This window comes from Tursiops truncatus, chromosome 3 (genome assembly GCF_011762595.2).
Source record: "Tursiops truncatus isolate mTurTru1 chromosome 3, mTurTru1.mat.Y, whole genome shotgun sequence".
Classification (NCBI taxonomy): Eukaryota; Metazoa; Chordata; class Mammalia; order Artiodactyla; family Delphinidae; genus Tursiops; species Tursiops truncatus.
Window position 1 is genome coordinate 143,143,897 of NC_047036.1, and position 21,448 is coordinate 143,165,344.

At 43.2% G+C, this 21,448-nt stretch overlaps 1 protein-coding gene across 7 annotated transcripts in view; it reads left to right on the forward strand.

Moving 5' to 3' along the window:
• LOC101336875 (teneurin-2) overlaps positions 1-21,448 on the forward strand; it is a 465,743-nt gene that overhangs the window by 47,292 nt on the left and 397,003 nt on the right. For all 7 annotated transcript variants that reach the window (XM_073802777.1, XM_073802778.1, XM_073802779.1 and 4 more), the window contains one exon: positions 5,712-5,921. In XM_073802777.1, coding sequence (XP_073658878.1) covers positions 5,712-5,921 — 210 coding nt within the window. The remainder of the gene's footprint in view (positions 1-5,711; positions 5,922-21,448) is intronic.

Sequence of the window (21,448 nt, forward strand, 5' to 3'; positions counted from 1 at the left end):
ATACCTTGAAGAATGTCCCACCACACAGCCCTCTGCGAGTTCCGTGTGGTAGGTAGAGCTTAAAAGATTGAATGCACCTTCCTGAACGATGTTCTCGAGGAACTCCAGAGAAAGTGGGACCACATCCCTCAACTATTCACTGATTACAAACAAAAGGGAGGGCATAATCTCAAGCAGTGAAATTATTTCTATTTACATACATAGTCACATACCTCACTTTTCACTGTGTCAAAAACAGGGACTTCACAAACCCCAAATATTTGGGGGGAAACGGATCATTTAATCAGACATCTGAATAAATAGCTAGTGTTGGGAACTGTCATTAGGACCATTGTTTAAATTCTCTAACCAACTGTTTTGCTTTTGTTAATGCGGTCCTTTTGCAATACTCAGCTTTAACACAAAAGCTGTATTTTTATTCATCCTTAAGCGTACAAAGCTGCAGAGGATTTCCCGTTTCTGACTTAAGAATTGCTTTCTCTCTTTATAGATCATGTATCGTGTGTGAGCAATCGCTGTGGCTGTTTATGGTTAATTACCTCACCTAGGATGACCTCGATGGTGCCTTCCAGAAGAGGGCCAGTCAGTCTGGGGTTCATATCTTGTTCGTTTTTTTAACAATCACGCTTCTCTAACACAGACAAGAGTAGAATGGACCATTCAAGGCTTGGGTTTTGGCGTCAGAAGGCTTGAGTTCAAATCCCAGCCAGTTCTGCTAGTGGTACAATGTTAGGAAAGTTAGTCCATCTAAGCCTCAGTTTCTTCACCTGTAAAAGGGGGTGATAATAGGATTTTGTCCATAGAAAATAAAATACTTGGCTCAGCACAAAGCAAGATCACGTGTATAATTGATAATGAATTCATTTAACTTATTATTTTATATGTAATTATTCTTCATGCTGTTTGTTTTGTTCTGTTTTGACTGTCTCCCATCCATGTCTCTCTACTCCACCAAATATCCTGACACCCCGTCCCTGCATAGATCAATTATACATTGTCTACACAGAACATGTTAGTATCAGCTGGCCATTAATCTTTTGAGTGAAAAAGGAACTCGTTTGAAGTGAATTTGGGGATTGATCTGCAACATGCCCTCCATCATAAATTAGTGAATGAATATATTAGCAACAGTTGGGCAAAACAGCAATTTCATGGATGATACTTACTGCTTTGGGGATGGAGAGGAGATGGTAGCCCTTTAATCTTGGGTGGGAGATCTAAAGCTGGCTCCAAATCAGTTTAAGAAGAAAAATAGAGGTGTCATTGAGACACTGGGAGTTAAAGTAATGTGACTTAAACCGCAGATGCTGTAGGATAATGTTTTCAGGTGTGACTGAAGCAGATGGTGGGTAAAGTCCTGGAGCATAGATGGCAAATATGCTCTGTGCATCTACTGCCTTTCCCCCGCTCGTTGTCCACGATTTTTTTAAGTGGTGATACCACCGAAACCCGGGCATCCTCAGAATCATTCTCAACACAGCCTTCCAAACAGCCGCTCCCAATCTATCAGAGTTCACATGGAACTGTTCTCTCTGGCTGTAGGTCTTTCTTTCAATCAGAAAAATTTTAGGAGTTGAAATCATCACAAAATCTTATTCATTTGGAAACAGATAAATCAGCACAATTTGAATTGGTCCCCATTTCTAAGGTCATGGGGAATCCAATCACACAGATAGTTAGACTTCGATTTACATGGGGATCTTGGAAAACACACATACACACCCACACATATACAAGACCATATGAGTTTAGTGAATGACATATTGCTGCCTTTGCCTGTTTCCTCTTGCTTTTTAACGGATTGATTAAACCCAGTTTTCTGTACGTTTGCTGTGGACTCTATACCCATTCAGAATGATACTTTGAAAATAGTTTGGGGGTCAGGGAGCCCCCGTAGTGCATAGAATAGGAACTGGGTAAGGACATAGCCCCTGGTTACATGCCCATCCCACGCTAAGTATTTTAGTAAGAAATCCTGGTCTATAAAGTGAGCCTGTATAAGTTCCAGCTTTCTCCCCTGTACTTTGGAACCTGTGTGTGTCGGTACAGATGGTCTCTGTCAGTTGTAACAGTCATGGGGAAAAATGTAGCATAAGTGAACAAAATTAGCAAATGACATAGCAAATAGAGAACCGCGTACAATTTGACTGGGGGCAGATCTAGGGACTGAGAAATTTCCCAAGTAGTGGTAGATACCAGGTAGAGCATTTAAGGCGCTACCAAGGCATAGATTTTAAGGAGGCATGGATTTTACAGGAATCAGACAATTCTGTGATGTGTATTCCAATACACTGGAATAGCCCTAGTGCTTTCACTGTGTTAGGAGTGCTCTTGCATTGTCTGTATTTGTATAAATTAAAAGGCAGTTCTGTCTGTACTATAAGAAATGAATTCATGCTGAACACAATTTCAACAAGTTCATGTAAAGAATGATTTCACAGCAACTATCATATCAGGCCCCTGGAAAATTGCCCCTGAACTTCAGTTCCACCTCAGTCACTCAAAGGAATTTAAAAATTGGCTCCCAGCCATCCTTCAACATGCAGTTTCAGATATGCCTCAATAATACAAACTTTAAAGCCTATTGATTGTGAGTTAAAATCTGTTCCTGCCAGGGCCCCGCTGCTAAGTGGACGTCAATGCCAACTTCGCAGTGCCCTGGTCAGGACGCTTCTGCAACCAGGAGCCTTGAAGAAGGTGGAGGGTAACACGGCTGTGAAAGAGCTACTTTGAACTTCATAACAAAATTACGAGAAAAGCTTTGAACTCTACCGGCTGATAGCTGCTATCAATGGTTATTCAAAGAAATGTTTCTTACTTGAAATCTCGAGAGTGCCTTGGGATGGGGAGATGGGGAACTGGAAATACGATTTCCTGTCCATCACCTCCCCTCCTTGTATGTCACCATCTTCCTTTTTTGTCACCATGCTGTTTGGGCAAACACCATGCAGACGGGGTGAGAGGGTAGATTTGGGAATAGACAAACCTGGCCCCTGTCACTTGCTAGCCATGCAATCGCACTTCGCTGTGCCTCAGTTTCCTCATCTACAAAATGGGGATTATAGTCGTTCTAACCTCATAGAATTGTTTTCAGAATTAAATGAGATAATCTATGTACAGTGACTGACGCTGTGAGTGGCAGATAGTCATTGTGCAAAAACATTAGCAGTTAAAATAGTAATGATGGTCGTATTGTTATTAGAAGAAGACTTTGGGGGAAAGTCACATTGATTAAATGTGAGTACTGGTTCTGATGACACTGATGTATTCAGTCTACCTTTGCCAGATCATCTCACAAGAATATCATGCCTCTTATATGGCTCCCAAACAGTTATGAATGAACTAAATATTTCAACTCAAACTTCATTCATCCATTGATCTGTTTCAGGGATGATTCTTCTTCAGCTGTGTTACTGAGCCCCTAACATTTAAGCTTTAAGGGTACCGTATTTCCTATCTCTTTCTGCCACTCCCACCCTCAAAAAGGGTAATAGGCTAGTGGTTTTGATGCCTCTGTGCTATTGTTAGCTGTGTTTCCTCTCGCCAGGAGTCCCTTTCCTTTTCTTTTGAAGATTGCCCAGACACCACCTTTGCCAGGAATCCTTGTTTGGCTCTCCACCACTACCTCCACCTGGCCAGGCCGAACCAAGTGTCCCTTTTCTGGGTCCCCACAGAACCATGTTCTTACATGAGACCATCCTGCCCCTTATCAGGTGGTACTGAAATGATGTGTTTTACTCTCCGCCTCTCCCACTAGACTGTGAGCTCTCCGAGGGCAGGGCTGATGTCTTATTTATTTCTGTATCCTCAGCATCCAGCAGAGTGCCCTTTGGAGGCCCTCATACATTTTATTCGTTCACAATGATCTATCAGTAAGTAGCATTTAATGCACCAAGCAGTGGATCAGGAAATACGATTTCAAAAGCGATGACGAAAATTAACATGCATCTGAGGTGCCTGAAAATGCCTTCACACACATAGTGCATCTCAAAGGAGGAAAACAGATTTCTTCTACCTGAGTGGAAACTCTAGCCTGGTTCTTAAGTTTGCTTTCTTCATACCTTACCCTTTCCTCCGCAATGCCCAATTCAGGGCACATCCCCTGGGCTGCAGCTCTTGGCTCATTTTTCTGAGCTTCCCAGATGAACAAACCAGCAGACAAGCAGTCACGAGGACCCCAAGACGTAAGCGTGAATCAGGGGAAAGTCCACACGGCAATTATCTTCACTCAGCAATTTGGCTGCCAGGAGCTCCCTGCCATGGGAAAATAGAGGTTGCAGCAGCCTTCTGTGCGGCAGGAGAACTTCTGGACCCAAGGCCAGCTCCGAGGCACTGCCCGTACCTCCTGCCAGGACGGCTGCTCCTCCGCGTGGCCTGATGTGGCTTTTCTTTGTAGGGATCCCCCCGTGATATCCAGGAGAACCGCATGGTGGAGAGGGCGGTGGCACTGGCCAGTCCTTCGAGATGCAAATATGTTACCCTCTCTGCTTCTCCTCCGCTTCTTCCCCAAACTAATTAACTTGGTTTTAGTCTACCTTATTTATCTGTTCATTCATTCAACAGGTGCTATTTGTGAGGAAGATACTGAGGATATAGGGGTGAATAAAATAAATGGATATATCCACCTTCAGATAGTAATAAGGGCTTTAAAGAAATGTAAACAGGCTAGTGGGATAGAGCAGGTAAGTGGGCAGTTTTCAAGGAGGCAAACAGGGAAGGCTTGAATGAAGAGAAGAAGCAGGTCCGTGAGTGTCAGTGATGTGGCGAGTAGGGGAGAATGTTCCACAGAGAGGGGACAGGAAGTGTGAAGACTCTGAAGATAGAATGGTGTGGCACGTTCAAGCAACAGAAATAAAGATGGCACATTGGCTGGAGGTTAAGGGGCCAAGTGGAGTGTGGTTAAGGACCACTTCCAGAGGTGAGTGAGAGAAGCAGTTAGTGCCAGAGTAGGAGAGACATGCAGGGCATCGTAAGGAGTTTGGGTCTCTTTCTACAGGCAATGGGAAGGCATTGGAGAGTGCCAAGCAGGAGAGTGACATGACCCAACTTCTATCATTGAAATAGCATTCTGGGGCTTCCCTGGTGGCGCAGTGGTTGAGAGTCCGCCTGCTGATGTAGGGGGCGCGGGTTCGTGCCCCGGTCCGGGAGGATCCCACATGCCGCGGAGCGGCTGGGCCCGTGAGCCATGGCCGCTGAGCCTGCGCGTCCGGAGCCTGTGATCCGCAACGGGAGAGGCCACAGCAGTGAGAGGCCCGCGTACCGCAAAAAAAAAAAAAAAAAAAAAAAAAAAAAAAAAAATAGCATTCTGGCCGCTGTAGAGAAGGGAGAGAGACAAAGGGAGATATAGATGGCATATGGCAAGAGCGGAAGCAGGGAGAACCTCAGGGAGCTAGTCCATTGAGAGATGATGGAGACTTCAGTTAGAACCATAGCGGGAGAGAGAGAAGGAAGTGGATGTTTTCTTGACTGATTCCATTTCAGCTGTGTAGATGGATACTTCCGCTCATGCCCGTTTTCTGAAATACGCAGCTATGGTCGTATGAATTTAGACATTTGGAGAAACCTCAAACCACTTGAAAAAATACATCTGGAGCATTTTTTTTCTTTTCTTTTTTGGCTATTTGTATTGTGAGGTGGTTGCAATGTAACTTTCTCTGGTTGCTCTCATGACATTCATTGCTGACCTTTGACCCCTCTGTCCTCTTTCCCAGGTCGTCCCATTCCACCTACATCCTCGTCTAGCCTCCTCCCATCTGCTCAGCTGCCTAGCTCCCATAATCCTCCACCAGTTAGCTGCCAGATGCCATTGCTAGACAGCAACACCTCCCATCAAATCATGGACACCAACCCCGATGAGGAGTTCTCCCCCAATTCATACCTGCTCAGAGCATGCTCAGGGCCCCAGCAAGCCTCCAGCGGTGGTAAGGAAACTGTGGTGTCTGAACATGTTGTGTGTGTGACAGTCTCGAGTGTCCTGCAAAATGACAACTCTGAAACAAGGGCTGGGGAGAAGGTGGTGTGGGGAGCGGGGAGGTGAAGCGCGCTTGTCGTTTGGTGGCATTGCAGTTCCAGAGTATGTTTGTTTAAAGGCTGCAGTTACTGAAGAGGCATTGCTTAGCTGAACAGAGTGGGAGGAATTGGCCCACCGCTGCATGTGAGAGTATGCAGGTCTCAAGGGGGAAGTACAGAGAGACGATGGAATATTGAATGCTGTATTACTACAATTCTGGTCATAGCCAAGTGACCCCGGACACCCTCACGGGCCCAGTGTGTGTGCATCTCAGATCTCTTGTTTTTTTGATGGTTGGCTTCTGACTCTTTCTTGCTTGTTTAGATGATTTTGCGATTAAAATGTGTTCCCTTGACATGAATGCTGAATGTCTGGCCAAGTCTGAAGTGTTTGGGGGGTGACCTCTCCTCTAACCCTCTATTTGTCCCACTTCACTTGAAATTAACAAGCTGATCGCGTGGTACCATGATATATACTGCCTCTAAATCCCTGGTTCTCATGGTGATTTTCACATTCACAGAGCAAAGGGACTGCTCACAGCGTTCCATTCCCTTTTTGAGGATTTTGTGGTACCCGCCTCAGTTCCAGATCTCTAAATCTTAGATGGAATTGTCCCAGGTCCCACACTAGCCCTGTCTTATTTCAATCTCTGCTGTTGGTGGTATGTTCACAAAACATGTGAGTGTCGGATTGAGCAATATCTAGGGTTAAGCACCCATGGGCCCAAGGAGAGACATTTGCAAAAATTCACTGCTTCCGACCCCAAGGCTTTGGAGGTATCTTTTGAGTTGGCCACTCGTGGTGTTCCTTAGCATGTCCCATCAAAAGCAATCCAGAGCTTTCCATGCCAAGAGTGTTTCTTGATGGGATTGTGTTTTAGCTCCACCCATGAGTATATGCCACCAGTGGCCTCAACCTCTACAATTACAGAGGACCTCGTAAATACATTTAAGATGATTCATTCAGGAGATGGAATGATGTACTGCTACTTATGATGGCCTATGCCCTTCTTCAAAGCCAGGCCTGATATATTTAGTAAACTCATATTCTTTTTCAAAAAAAATTACCTAATCAAATCTCTCATCAAATGAGCAATCCATTGTTGATATTATAAAGGCCTTTAATCTACCATAAATCTTTATTAGAACTCATCAGAACTTCTAGTTTGAGAGAAATGTGATTATGGCACTCTTAAAATGACATTACATCATTGGGGTGATTGGTTTATCATTTGGAGAAGAGACATCAATCATGACTAGCGTAACCACACAGTAAATGAATTCAACCTTTCTACCGCGGAACAATGACACTGTAATTGCTCAAAATCAGGCTTAGAATGAAATCGGAAAATGCTCTTTCTTCAAATATGATGTTAACTTAATGGAATATATTATGAAAAATCATGTTTGAGGAAATACTATATAATTAAAAATATGTGGAAATATATTCCCTTTTTTCCTTTCATCAGAACCTGATTTTAGCTACAGGATCTTTTTTTTTTTTTTTTTTTTCTGCAGAGATTGTGTTGCATTTAATTGAACTATCCTCGCTTATGTTTTGCTGCCTTTTATTTCATACTATGTAATTGTGATGAATATTGTATTATAAAGTACAAGACGCTTTTGAAATGAGGCACACCTGCTGATAGCTTTTTAAAAAAGATGATTATTAGCAAGAAAATGAGCTTTTAAAAACTATATCCTTTTATGCATATATGTATACCCAAGCCAAGTTGATTTCCATAAGAGGGGTCAGTTCTTAATCTCAGGGCTGTCTAGAATGTTTGCTTAGTAATAACGCTGTGAGTGATTTCTTTTCTTTTGGACGTTGTATCAGATTGTGAGTGGTTGATAGGGAGTTTTTGTTGATTTTCTGCCTAATCAAGACCTCATTTTGGTGGACACAACAGATGTGTGTGTTCAGAGTCAAACTTATCCATTTTTTCATCACTCACACCAATTTGTTCGGCTCACTTAAGATTGATAGCAATTTAAGCTTCAGTAACGGCAAAATACCACAGACAATTTGAGGGTCCATTTTCATCCCACACAAGAAGTACCGTGATACGATTTCTTCACCCTTAGGGGTGAAGACACCAATGTGCAACATCCTTGTTTTCAGGGGGATACTTACCTGAGAACTGGTTAAAGCTCCGGCCAACACGCAGCCATTCAAAATTCTTGACTCTGGCCTAGCGCTGAAGTGAGTGCAAATCAAGTTCAAATGTGTGTGGTCATGTGTGTGTGTGTGTGTTCACGTGTGTGTGTGTGCGTTGCAGAATGGATTTGGGGTCCAGGACAAATTGGGGATTCTATCAAGATCTGAATGCAGTTGCCATGAATTTAAATTTGACATAAAGGATTGAAAATAGAATTTGACACAGAAGGTGCAAAGTACAGAGCCGCGCCTGGGTGTTCTGAATTGAGTTTGATGAAAAGGGGCTGGATTTTTCGGTCGGTGCGGAGGCACAAAGCAAGCGACCATGTGATTGATTATGTTATGTTTAGCTGGTTAATAACACAGAACTTTTGAATTTGGTCTCTTGGCAATGACCTTGTGCTTTGAAGATCTGGTCCAGTTTGGTCTTCGCCTCTTTCTTAGGTGAAATAAAACCCCTTCCAACACTTTCTTCAGCCCATATATGACAGTAAAAGAATTATTTCCTGCTGTCCTCTTATTGTTGCTGTTATGACTTGACGTTAGTGAAGCCCATCATTAGGAGAGTGACTGCACTCATTTCCTGCCCAAAGAGTCTCTGTTCTAAAGAGACAAACTGGACATAATCTGTACGACTAAAACGTTTTTGACATGAACACCTCCTCAAAGCAACAAAAAAATTTCACCTTTATGGTTCCACCGTCATTATTTTCTATGACTGTAGTGCATTCTTTAGTGGACGGTACTAAAACCTTGGCACCTTTGCGGCCAAATTGCTCTCACCTTCAATCTATGCCAATCGTGCAGATACCCAGGTATAGCTAGTGAGATGCTTAGAAGAGGAGCGTTTCCCATCACCTCAAGCATTTTCTTCCAGATGGCTGAACTCCAGCAAGTGGCTTATCCCGTGTTCTGACCTTCTGCCAGGACAGGTCAGCTTCAGAGATGTTTCTTGTCTATAGCAGCATACTTTCAAATCTATGAAATAACTCACCTGGAAGAAAAAATCTGGATCTCAGTGGCAGCATAATGGAGGCTCCTGCCGCTGGACAAATAAGACTACCTTCCAAATCAGAATGGGGTTTGCACTTTGCTCTCAGAATATGAGGCAGAAAATACCCGGCCAGCCACATTATGGTCTGAAAGCATTGGCTTACCTCCTCCACTCTAAGAGGTTGAGTTTTCGTTTTCTTGAAAGTCTAAATAGAAGGAGTTTGGAATACTCATTAGTAACATCAAATGATACAGAAGAAATGTAACCAGTATGCCTCTGCCAGGACCCTTTCCATAGGTTCTGTGTGGCAAAGGAGCTGTCCCTGCGGGAGAGTGTCAGTTTGTTAAAGTGCATTGAAAGTGCCCAGCTTTTTTTTTTTTTATAACATCTTTATTGGAGTATAATTGCTTTACAATGTCGTGTCAGTTTCTGCTGTATAACAAAGTGAATCAGCTATACGTATGCATCTATCCCCATATCCCCTCCCTCTTGCGTCTCCCTCCCACCCTCCCTATCCCACCCCTAGGTGGTCAAAAAGCACCAACCAGCTCTTTTTCAAAAAGCAACGCCTTGGTTAATTCTAAAGAACGTAATACTTCAAAACAGCAAGCTCCCGGTTCCCTAGAGTGGTCCAGGAATTCAATTGCCTAGCTAATTTAATGATTCTCTTGTTTATCTGGCATCATAAAGCAAAAGACCTTTACTCATTCAATAATTCAGCCATCCATTCATTCATTCATTCCTTTTCTTACATCTTCCCTGTAATTTGTGACAGCTTATAACAATTTTTTTTAAACTGGAGAGCTATAAAATGATACAGTAAAGATAAAGGGAAAAATCTAGGGGGAAGAACGTACACGTAGGCTTATATACTATACATAAAGTCCTGTTCCGTTATTTAAGATAGAAAACTTGATTCTAAGCTTCCCAGAAACCAGAGCAAAAAGAGAAAGAGCAAAGCTGCACAACATCTGTGAGATAAAAGCAAATCAACTGACAGCATCGGGGAAATTCTGTGAATGCTTATAGTGAGGCCAGCAAGAAATCTCTCTTCCAGGAGATGATGTGTGCATTCCAGATGAACGATTCTCAGGAACATGCCATAATTCATACGCTAAAGAATATCCTGTCAAAATGTCTTATAACCTCCCTCCACATAAGCCATAGAGAATATTTTCACTTAAAAAACCATTCTACTAAAAAAAAAAAAAAAAAAACCATTCTACTAATGCACCAGCATTGCACAGCCCAAGGGCAAAACTTGACTTGGTCCATCCATAGACCTTAGTTCTATAAAGGAGCGTGTAAACCGTATGGCCCATAGACAATAGACCTTAAATATCATTGCTCATAGCTAAATATTTACAGGAATTAGCCAACTTTGGGGTGATAGTCGCCCCCCAGAACCTGAAAACCAGATGTTCTATGTTACAGATTTGTCTTGACAGCCACGGAGAAGTGAGAAATGATATCCTCTCCTGAACACTAAAGCACTGCCCTAGACAGCCTCACTCATCTGGCTTCTCCCACCATCCACGGGGCTGGATGTGGGATGAGGAAGAAGGGGGGGGTGCACAGAAATTTTTTAAGTTAATGAAAGGTCTTCCCCTTATATATTTTAGGTTTGGGGAAGAATTTTTCCTTTCATATGTTACAAATTTTCTTGCCTCCTTAAACAGATTATGCCCACTATAATTTAATTTAGTTTAGGATTTCCTGAATAGCTCACAGCAATTCTTATGCGTATGGGTGATTGGACTGTGCTGATAATACGGAGTCATTTTCTTTTAGAAGTCGTTCTACACCGTGAAGCTGTTTATCCGACCTCTTTTAAGGTCCCGCATTTTAACTTTAGTCTGTTCTTTCTAGGCTGTTGTTTCTTCTCTCAGCTTCACTTCATGACGCAGAAACCTCCGCTGGAGGATTCCTGGTGTCAGTCCACAATAGATGCTCAATAAGTATTTATTAAATAAATGAGTTAATTAGTGTCTTCAGTAACTGCTAAATGTAATGTTTTTCATCATGTATGAATGAAGAAAATGGATCCTAATGGGGAAGGAAGGCAGGTTAGACTATCCCAGCTCAGGGAAATATACTTATTTTACAAAACATATTCAATATACCTATTTTTTGTTTTGTTTTGTCTGTTTTTCTGTGCTCTAGAACTTTGTAGATCGTCTTTAAATGAGAAGGTTTTGAAAAATACTTTTTGTACATATCATGACAAGTAGTGGCAGAGCCAACGTAAGGGCCCCAGAGGGGGCCCCAGGTGGGAGCCTCAGTCAAAGGAGTCCTCATCTGTCTGGGAGAGATTTCATTCTTCACTCTTGATTTGGGCGTCAGGAAATCGAGTCCACACGTCATTTCCTCTCCCAAATTGGATTTGTTTTATGCATGAGTCCCTTGGTTCCCATTTCTCCTCCATCAACTTGGATGTTGGGGTCAGATGTTCAGAGCTACCTGTAATCCCCTTCTGGTTCCAGGCGTTGGTTTGGCCACCTCTCCTCCAGAGGGGTTCCCAGCATACCAGCAGCATGGAGTAAGTCCTGGATGCCATCTCAAGGCTGAGTAGGGCACACTCACCCCCTACTCCTGCCCTAAATGCAAAGCCCATGGGATTGGCTCTCAGCCCGAGGCCTTCTTCTCCCTCCATGCTAGCTATTATGCTGAACATTTTATATACCTTACTTCATTTACTTTCATTTAACCGCCACCACATCCCAGTGCAGCAAGAATCGCCATCATACCCATTCTATTGATGAGAAAACTGTGGCACAAAGAAGTTAAGTGACCAAAGTCACAAAACTGGAAAATGAAGGGCCTGGGTTTCAAACCCAACCTTCCTAATTCCAGAGACTTTTCTCCCCACCCCTCTGTTAAATGTTCACCTCTAAAACATTTGTGTGGCTTATTGAAACAGAAGACAATGAATGCATTGCGTTAAGGGGCATGAGTTACAGTGTTCAGAAGGTTGGGAAAAAACTGACACAGCATCACAAAATACTCCTCACCTCCACTGCTTGGCAAACACACATCTCCCCTGACTCTTTCCAGAAGATTCTGGTTGAATAAGTTCAGGAGGAACCCAGGAACTGTGACTTCACTCCTCTCTTCGGATGATTCTTAGGGTCTGGCAAGTTTGGGAAGCATGAGTGTAATGGGAAGGCTCTAAAGCAGAAGCTGAAGAACTTAGTTTTTCTATACTCTGTCCCTGATTCAGTTCACAGCACGATCTTTAATAATCCTGTGCCTCAGTTTCCCTACCTGTCAAGGTTGAGCATTGCCCCGAAAGGTCTCTGAGCTTCCCTTCTTGCTATAACATTCTTCGTGTGTGTAAGCTCCTTGCATCCAGCTGGACCAGACTGTCCCCACGTTTATAGGCCCCCCCAAACCCCCCTTACTGCGTGGTGTGGATTTCACCCCATCCTCTAGGGCTTTGTCGAAATTGAGACCTACAAAGTCATGCAAAGTAGCTGCTTGCAGTTTCCCTGCAGAAGCTGAGAAGCGTGGTTTGAGGGTCTGATGACACTTGGTTGAAAATGTCAATATCCATCCCAGCAGGCAGAAAAAGCAAGCACCTGTACCACTGACCTGGGCTCCCAGAGAGCCTCACCCCAGCCTCTGAAACAAGGTCTTCCACTCTGAGATTGGGAATTGGTAGTTCTCAGGGACTCTCTTGACATTGCTAAACAGAGGTTGGACCTTTTCTTGTTTTTATTTGTGCCTTCTTGTAATGCACTTGCGTGTGCATGTGTACACACACACAAACACGTAGTTTGTAGGTTCACCAGTTTCCAGCCCAGCTAGGCCTGGGACTGCTGTTCTGCACCACAGCGCAAATGAGCACACAGGCAAGATGGACAGAGAATTCCTTTGGAGATGCGTAGCACAGAAGTGACATACAGCAGTGAGATGTTTCTTCTCAGCAAATAATCTTGCTATTGACAAAGTTCCCAAGGTCGATAAGCACTGTGTACCTTCTACCTCTCCATCTCTCTCCCTGGCTTCATGGTACATACAAGATGTCCTATATGTGACATCTTAACAGTTTCCTGCCCCTAACAATTTTTACCCAGAACTTCAGCTTCTCCCAATTTTTCTTCAAGACTACATTTAATTCTAACTAGCTTCTCCCATAATATTAAATAGCCATTTAAAAATGTGGTCCCAGGGCTTCCCTGGTGGCGCAGTTGTTGAGAGTCCGCCGGCCGACGCAGGGGACGTGGGTTCCTGCCCCAGTCTGGGAATATCCCACATGCCGCGGAGCAGCTGGGTCCGTGAGCCGTGGCCTCTGAGCCTGTGTGTCCGGAGCCTGTGCTCCGCAACGGGAGAGGCCACAGCAGTGAGAGGCCCGCATACCGCAAAAAAACAAAAAAAATGTGGTCCCAGTCCCTTGTTAGAAATGTCTCAGTGCTCTATTAAATGGAAAGATAGATTTCTTTTACCAGTGGGCAGTTTCAACAGAAGTTATAACCCCAGTGTCTGGTAAATCTCTTAAACCCCTCCCAAAAATAATAATTAAGAATAACTGTAGGGCTTCCCTGATGGCGCAGTGGTTGAGAGTCTGCCTGCCGATGCAGGGGACACGGGTTCGTGCCCCGGTCTGGGAAGATCCCACATGCCGTGGAGCGGCTGGGCCGGTGAGCCATGGCCGCTGGGCCTGTGCGTCTGGAGCCTGTGCTCCACAACCCGGAGAGACCACAACAGTGAGAGGCCCACGTACCACACACACACACACACAAAAAAAAAGAATAACTGTAGTCTATACTAGTTTGATTCAAATCATAGCTCAGCCACTTTCTAACACTGTGATCGTGAATGACTTACTTCATCTATGCCTCGTTTTTTTTAATCAGTAAAATAGTAATAAAAGTCTACAACTCCTAAAGTTGTCATGAATATTAAAGGACATTCTGATGCATCTGAATATCTTGAAAGGAGATTTAGATGGAAGAGAGATCAGGTTTGATGTTATTTATTTTTTACTTTAGCAAATACACTGGATAACATATACATAACATGAAATTTACCTTTTTTTAAATATCATGTTTAAGTGTACCATTCTGCGGCACGAAGTACATTCCCATTGTGGTGCACCTGTCACCACCGTCCATCTCCAGAACTTTTTCATCTTCCCAACAGAAACTCTCTACCCGTTGAACACTAGCTCCCTACTCACCCCAGCCCCTTGCAACCACCGTTTTACTTTCTGTCTCTATGAATTTGGCTACTCTACGTACCTCAGATAAGTGGAATCACGCAATATGTGTCTTCGTGACCAGCTTATGTCACTTAGTATAATGACTTCAAGATTCATCCATGTTGTGTCAGGTGTCAGAATTTCCTCCCTCTATAAGGCTGAATACTGTTCTTTTGTATCTGTATACATTTCAATTACATTCAAATACATTTCAATGATTCATTTATCAGTCACTAGACGCTAGGGTCATTTCCACCTTTTGGCTATCGTGATTCATACTGCTATGAGCACTGGTGTACAGATATCTGTTCGAGGACCAGCTCTGACTTCTTTTGGGTATATACCCAGAAGTGGAATCCCTGAATCGTATAGTAATTCTATGTTTAATTTTTTGAGGACTTGCCATACCATTTTCCATAGTGGCTATACCATTTTATTACCCCGCCAGCAATGCACAAGAGTTACAATTTCTCTTCATCCTTCTAACGCTTGTTATTTTCTGTGTGTTTTTTTTAAAATAATTGCCGTCATAATGCATGTGAAGTGGTTTTGATTTGCATTTACCTAATAATTAGTGATGTTCAGCATCTTTTCATGTACTTATTGGCCATTTGTATATCTTCTTTGGAAAAATGTTTATTCTGGTTCTTTGCCCACGTTGTAATCAGGTTGGTTGTTTTGCTGTCGTTGTTGAGTTGTAGGAGTTCTTTACATACACGCAGATCCCGTTTTATTGTGCTTTGCTTTATTGCATTTCACAGATATTATGTTTTTTACAAATTGAAGGTTTGTGGCAACCCTGAATCAAGCAAGTCTATTGGTGTCATTTTTCCAACAGCGTTTCCTCACTTCGTGTCTCTGTGTCACATTTTGTAATTCTTATTATATTTGATATGGTGATCCCTGATCAGTGATCTTTGCTGTTATTACTCTGACTCACTGAAAGCTCAGATGATAGTTAGCATTTTTTAGCAATAAAGTTTGTTTTTTGTTTGTTTGTTTTGTGGTATGTGGGCCTCTCACTGTCGTGGCCTCTCCCGTTGCGGAGCACAGGCTCCGGACGCGCAGACTCAGCGGCCATGGCTCACGGGCCCAGCCGCTCTGTGGCATGTGGGATCTTCCCGGACCGGGGCACGAACCTGCGTCCCCTGCATCGGCAGACGGACTCTCAACCACTGCACCACCAGGGAAGCCCCTTAGCAGTAAAGTATTTGTAATTAAGGTATGTGCATTGTTTTTTTAGACATAATGCTATTGTACATTTAATAGACTACAGTATAGCATAAAGATAACTTTAAATGCACTGGTAGACAAAAAAATTCATGTAACTTGCTTTATTGCAATATTAGCTTTATTGTGGTGGTCTGAAACCAAACCCACAGTATCTTTGAGGTCTGCCTGTACTCTGGATATCAGTCACTTATTAGAAATATGATTTGGAAATATTTTCTTGAATTCTGGAGGTTGCCTTTTCACTCTGTCGAGTGTCCTTTGATGTGCACCAGTTTTTAATTTTGATGTTGTCCCACTTACCTATTCTCTTCTGTACCCTGTGCATTTAGTGTCATATAACAAACACTTGTAAGGGCTTTTTTTTTTTTTTTTTTTTTTTTTTGCGGTATGCGGGCCTCTCACTGTTGCAGCCTCTCCCGCTGTGGAGCACAGGCTCCGGACGCGCAGGCTCAGCGGCCATGGCTTACGGGCCCAGCTGCTCCGCGGCACGTGGGATCCTCCCGGACCGGGGCACGAACCCGCGTCCCCTGCATCAGCAGGCGGACTGTCAACCACTGCGCCACCAGGGAAGCCCTGTAAGGGCTTATTTTATAGCAGCCATTGGTTTAATGATTTTTACATAGCGCAGCTCATTTAATCCTTCTTACCAATGAGAACAGGAAAATCAGCCCTTGACGCTGGGAATTGGCCTGACACTAGCGTCTGGGCATAAGTGCTGTTAGGAGCTGGCCTGGCATTCCCAGCTAGGTCATGGTGTTCTCCCCTTGAACCTAAGCAAGCTTCCGAATACCAGCATTCATCAAGACCTCTCTGTGGTTGGGATAAAGTGAGATAAAGTGAAAGCAAGACCACGTCATAATCTTGCCTGAACACAGACAGAAAGCAAGTCACTATCCCACAGAAAAGTACAAAACACCCCCCTCTCCAGGCTGAAATGAGTGACTGTACTTTCTTTACCAATGGCAGTGTTAGCCTCTTCTAGTCAGTCTTCCTATAGATGAAATATATTGCGATCCAGTCAGGATGATTCCCACTGACTGACAGCACCAAATGGAGAGTGAACCGGTTTCTTTGGCCCCTCCCTAAGATCACTGACCGCGGCCCTCTCTAATACCCTCTACTGAAGCACCCCATGGTGCCCCACTGTGTATCTTCTCCCTCCTTGCAATGAGTTAATAAACCCATCTTTGTTTGGTTTGACCACAGTATGTTCCTAGTGGTGTTTTGGCTGGAGGACATTGACACCGTTATGCTGTGGGTTGGTATGATCTCCTGTTCAACACATGGGAAAACTGTGGAACAGAGAAGTTAAGTAACTTGCCCAAGGATACACAGTGAATCAGCAGTACAACAGGAACAAAGAAATCAGTCTCTAGCATGATAAGTATATAGAAATTTAAGTAAATTTTTAAAAGACAGCTCCCAAAAAATTGGTTCAAGAAATAAAAAATAGTTATCATTTCCTACATGGCTCAGGTCTTAAACACTGAATAATGATCTAAGCATTATATCTGAAGGATGGGGCGATGGAAAAGTACATATGTGGATGGGGCAGGTAAAAGAAGAAGCCTAGATCTGCCTTTTTCTAGTGAGAAGTTACTAGGTAATGCCTAAAATTGAAAATGCAAGAAATAGCAGCAAAGCCTGTTATTTATAGACCTGGAGATAAATACCAAAATAGTCAGCTAAAATAAAGGTAAATGTTGTTGCCTCTGGGAAAGAAGAAATTGGTGATGATGCAAAAGGATTGCTATTTTTGAAGCGAATGCTGTAGAACTATTCGATTCTTTAAACTATGCGCATTTTTTTTCTTTTGACAAAAAGAAAAGAATTTTAAAAGAAAGTACAAGAGATTGGTCACGCAAAACACTTAATACAGTGTTAGAACCCCAAATGGTAGCTGTTTAATATCATCAGACATATTTTCACTCAACAAACGTATGTTGACCAGAGGCTATGTCTCTGAGGTGATACCGGGCGATGCGAACTTGGAAGGTTGGGCACTGGAGCATTTTCATCAAATCTGTAGATTTGTCTTGTATCTGTTTATTAGGGAGCCCTGTGGAGCTGTTAGGGTTTTAGAGCTTTATCCCAACCCAGCCCCGAGCCCTGCTGAAAAATCCCAGGCTTAGGGTGGCATGAGACAGAGAAGATATCCTAATGACTGTTCCTCCTCAGCACTAACCCAGTAGCCGTCTAAGTACAGGTCCCATATTTTCCCCAAAACTTTCCCAACCAGCTCAGCCCAACTCCAGCCAGAGTCAGAATTGCACAAGTATTATAGTCTGCCTTATTCAATTCAGCACCTCATTACATTCTGAATTGTAATATTCTCTTGGTATTTCATGCATAGAAGTCACTTGTGTCAACATTAAGTTGTCACCACTTCAAGACAAGGGTCATTTCTTTGGTCTCTGTATCATTTAGCCATTGGTACATGTTGAGATGAGCTAAGGCAGACTTATCGATCTAGCTTTCAAAGGACAGTGGTAGACTGGGGCAGCAAAAAGGTGGATGCATCCCCAGTTAAAGTCTTCCAACTTGGGCCAGTTGACTGAAGGTCACTGTAATGTTTTTACATCTGAGATCATCTGTGATTGTGGGTGTGAGCTTGATCACTGTTAGAAAGAACAGAAAAGGTACCCTAGGGCATGATGAGAAAAGAGGCATGTTTCTCCAATCTATTGTCTTCCTTGGATCTAAGGAATCTCTCTCTCTCTTCATTCTTTTTAGCAGCTGCTCTCCTGAGTTGATGGTGCTTTTGAGCACCATAGTTGTTTCTGTTGATCACTTTTTGGTGGCACAGTCATAATCTGGGAAACTAGCCTGGTAGATGCATGGCCTTAGCATCTATACCAGTTTCCCAGGGCCACTGTTATAAGGCACCACGCACTGGGTAGTTTAAAACCACAGAAATGTATTCCCTTACAGTTCTAGAGGCTAGAAGTCTAAAATCAAGGTGCTGGCTGGTCCGTGCTTCCTGCAAAGGTTCTAGGGAACAATCTTTCCTTGTGTCTCCTCACTTCTAGTGGTTGCTGGAAATCCTTGGCTTTCCTCATTTGTAGTAGCGTAGCTCAATTCCTGCCTCCATCTTCACGTGGCTCTCTTCTCCCTGTATGTGTCTCTGGGTCCCCAAATCTCTCTTTATAAGGAGACCAGTGATTGGATTTAGAGCTCACCCTAATCCAGTAAAACCTCATTTTAATTCCATCTGCAAAGACCCTATTTCCAGATAAGGTCATTTTCACAGGGACCAGGGGTTAAGACTTCAACATATCTTTTGGAGGAACACAATTCACCCACAGCAGAATCCAGCTGAATCCAAAGCAAGACAGAGCTACTAGACGTTGGGCGTCAGAGTAGCGCTCAAAGCCTCCTGTCTTATTTCTGTGACATTGGAAGAAGCATCATCCCTCTTGCCTTCCTCCCACTTGTGTTCTAGATCCCATCTGCTCCCACCTTCACCCTGTGTTAAGGATCCCCTCTGGAGGATCTTTGCCAACAGGATTTAAATAAGTGGAGAATTACTCGTCTCCTTAAAAAGTTTCTTGAAAATGTTGTCTAGCCCCTCTCTACTTTCTCACTTTCCTTATACTCTGCAACCCCTTATTTTTACTTACTTAATAACTGCTTTTACGACATTCACAAATAGCCCCCATTTGCTAAATTTAATAAATGTCTCATCATATCTTACATTTCCCTTCTTCACCGCTCCTCCCACCTTGAAATGCCATTTCCTTTGGCATCTACTGTTCCACATTCTCTTCATTCTTATTGCTATGTTTCTGGCCACTTCTGTCTTCCCATAGATGCCCCCTTCTCTGTTGCTCCCTTAAATGTCAGGGTATCTACAAACCCAGGCCCCCTTTCCTTTCCTTTTTATGCACTCTCCCATGGGTGATCATCTACACTCATAACTAAAATTAACTATCTATGAGTTTATCACCCTGATAATCCATTTCTCCAGGTCAAATCTTTTACCCAATATATCTAAATGTCCCCCGTATATTTCTGCTAGGATGTCCAGCAGGCAATTCAAATACAACAGCTCTGAAATGAAACTCAAAAATCTCAGCATATTTAATCCCAAACATATTCTTTCCATCTGATTCGTGTCTGGTATTCCTCGTCTCAGTGCATGCACTATCATCCAGTCAGTCGCTCAAGCCAGAAACCTAGGAACCAGGCTTTCTGTTCCTCAGTTCTACGGAGAATAAATTGCCAAACACTATCAAATTTGACTCTTAAATATTTTCGTATCCCTGCTACCACTACCCTAGCTCCAATTTCTATTATCTTTGGCCTGGAGACATAATTGATTCTAACTGGTTATTCTTTCTTTTTGTCTCTGTCATCTAATTCTTTCTCACATTTCAGTTAGCAGAGTTTCCGTAAAACGCGTATCTCAACACATCTCTCTGTTCCTTCAGACTCTTTGGGGGGACCCCTTGTTCCCTGGATATAGCCTATACATTTCAGCATATCACAGAAGGCTCCTATTCACGTCCCTATCCCCACCTCTCACTGTTCACCCCACTCCGTACATCGTTCCTGAATGTGGCACACTCGTGCTGTAGAGTCTTTGCATGTGGTGGTCTTTCCTCCGGGAAGCCTTCTGGTCTACCTGATCTGGGTTAGTCACCCTTCCATGGTTCCCCATGCTGTTATTGAACTCACCATCTGACTGAACTCAACACTGGATTTAAGCTCGTTGAAGACAAGAACCATACCTGCCTTGTGTCCCATTTTACTTTATGCATTTAGCTAGCACAGTGCCTGGCACAGAGCAGGTGCTCAATAAATATTAGGTGAATGAACAAATAAATAGGAACAAAGTCAGAGAATGGAGGAAAGGTGTGCAGAGGCTATTTTCTATTTCCGAAGAATGGTCCAAGAAAGTAGTGGGGGCAGACCCTGGCTCACAGGCTGTTTTCCTCATCCTAGAAGAGGTAAAGAATTAAGAAGGCATTTCTGGTTGATGGAATATGCAGTGTGCATGGCAAAGAAAGCCAGAAGCAAGCAAAGAAAACCAGTATAGTTAATATTTCAACTCTAGAATCTGAATAAACCAGTAAAGTATAGAAAAACTATTTTGTGTGGTGCTTTAAAGTTCCAGGACCAGCTTTCCCCCTGATTCCTCCGAGGCCCCCAGCCCTCTCTTTTGTCATTTTCTATCCCATCTTGTGTTTTACGATTTCTGTGGCTTATTATCCTATTCCTTTCTGGTGCTTGTAAGATACAAAAATGTGAAGGCACATGCGTTTTTGATACTGAAGCATTTAGGCAGTTATCACTTCAATTAATGTTTTCTGCTAGAGTTGTATTTTAGTGGAAAACAATAATTGTTTCAAAGACAGCATCTTGGAGTTGAACCAATTCTATCAGTGAACAGTCAACCATGGGAAGCTAACAATAAAGGCAATGATCAATCGTCCTTTTTCCTTCCCTCTCCCACTCCAAAGGCAGACTTTGCATCCCTTCACTTAAAAAAAAAAAAACAAAAAAAACAAGCTGACGGTGTAGCATCTTTTTTAACACCTCAGCAGAACAGTCGTGTCCCCTTCTCAGAAAGACCCCTAATTTATCTTTATCACATTTTCCCACCCCTCACCCTCACTCAGGATCTACGAAGATGCACCTGTGCAAATTAGGACCTTACAAAATCCCCGCTTTTCAATTGTGTTGATGTCCAACCGTGGACTGGGTGGGGGTGCGGGTGGGGGGCAGGGCTCATATTCCCTCATGCCGGCCCCCCAAGTAGTTCCACCGGGCATCTGGTGGCATTCACACTTGACTGGAATCGCATTTCAATCTGTTCCATCTGATTGGATACTGGGTTTTCTTCCCCGTCTGT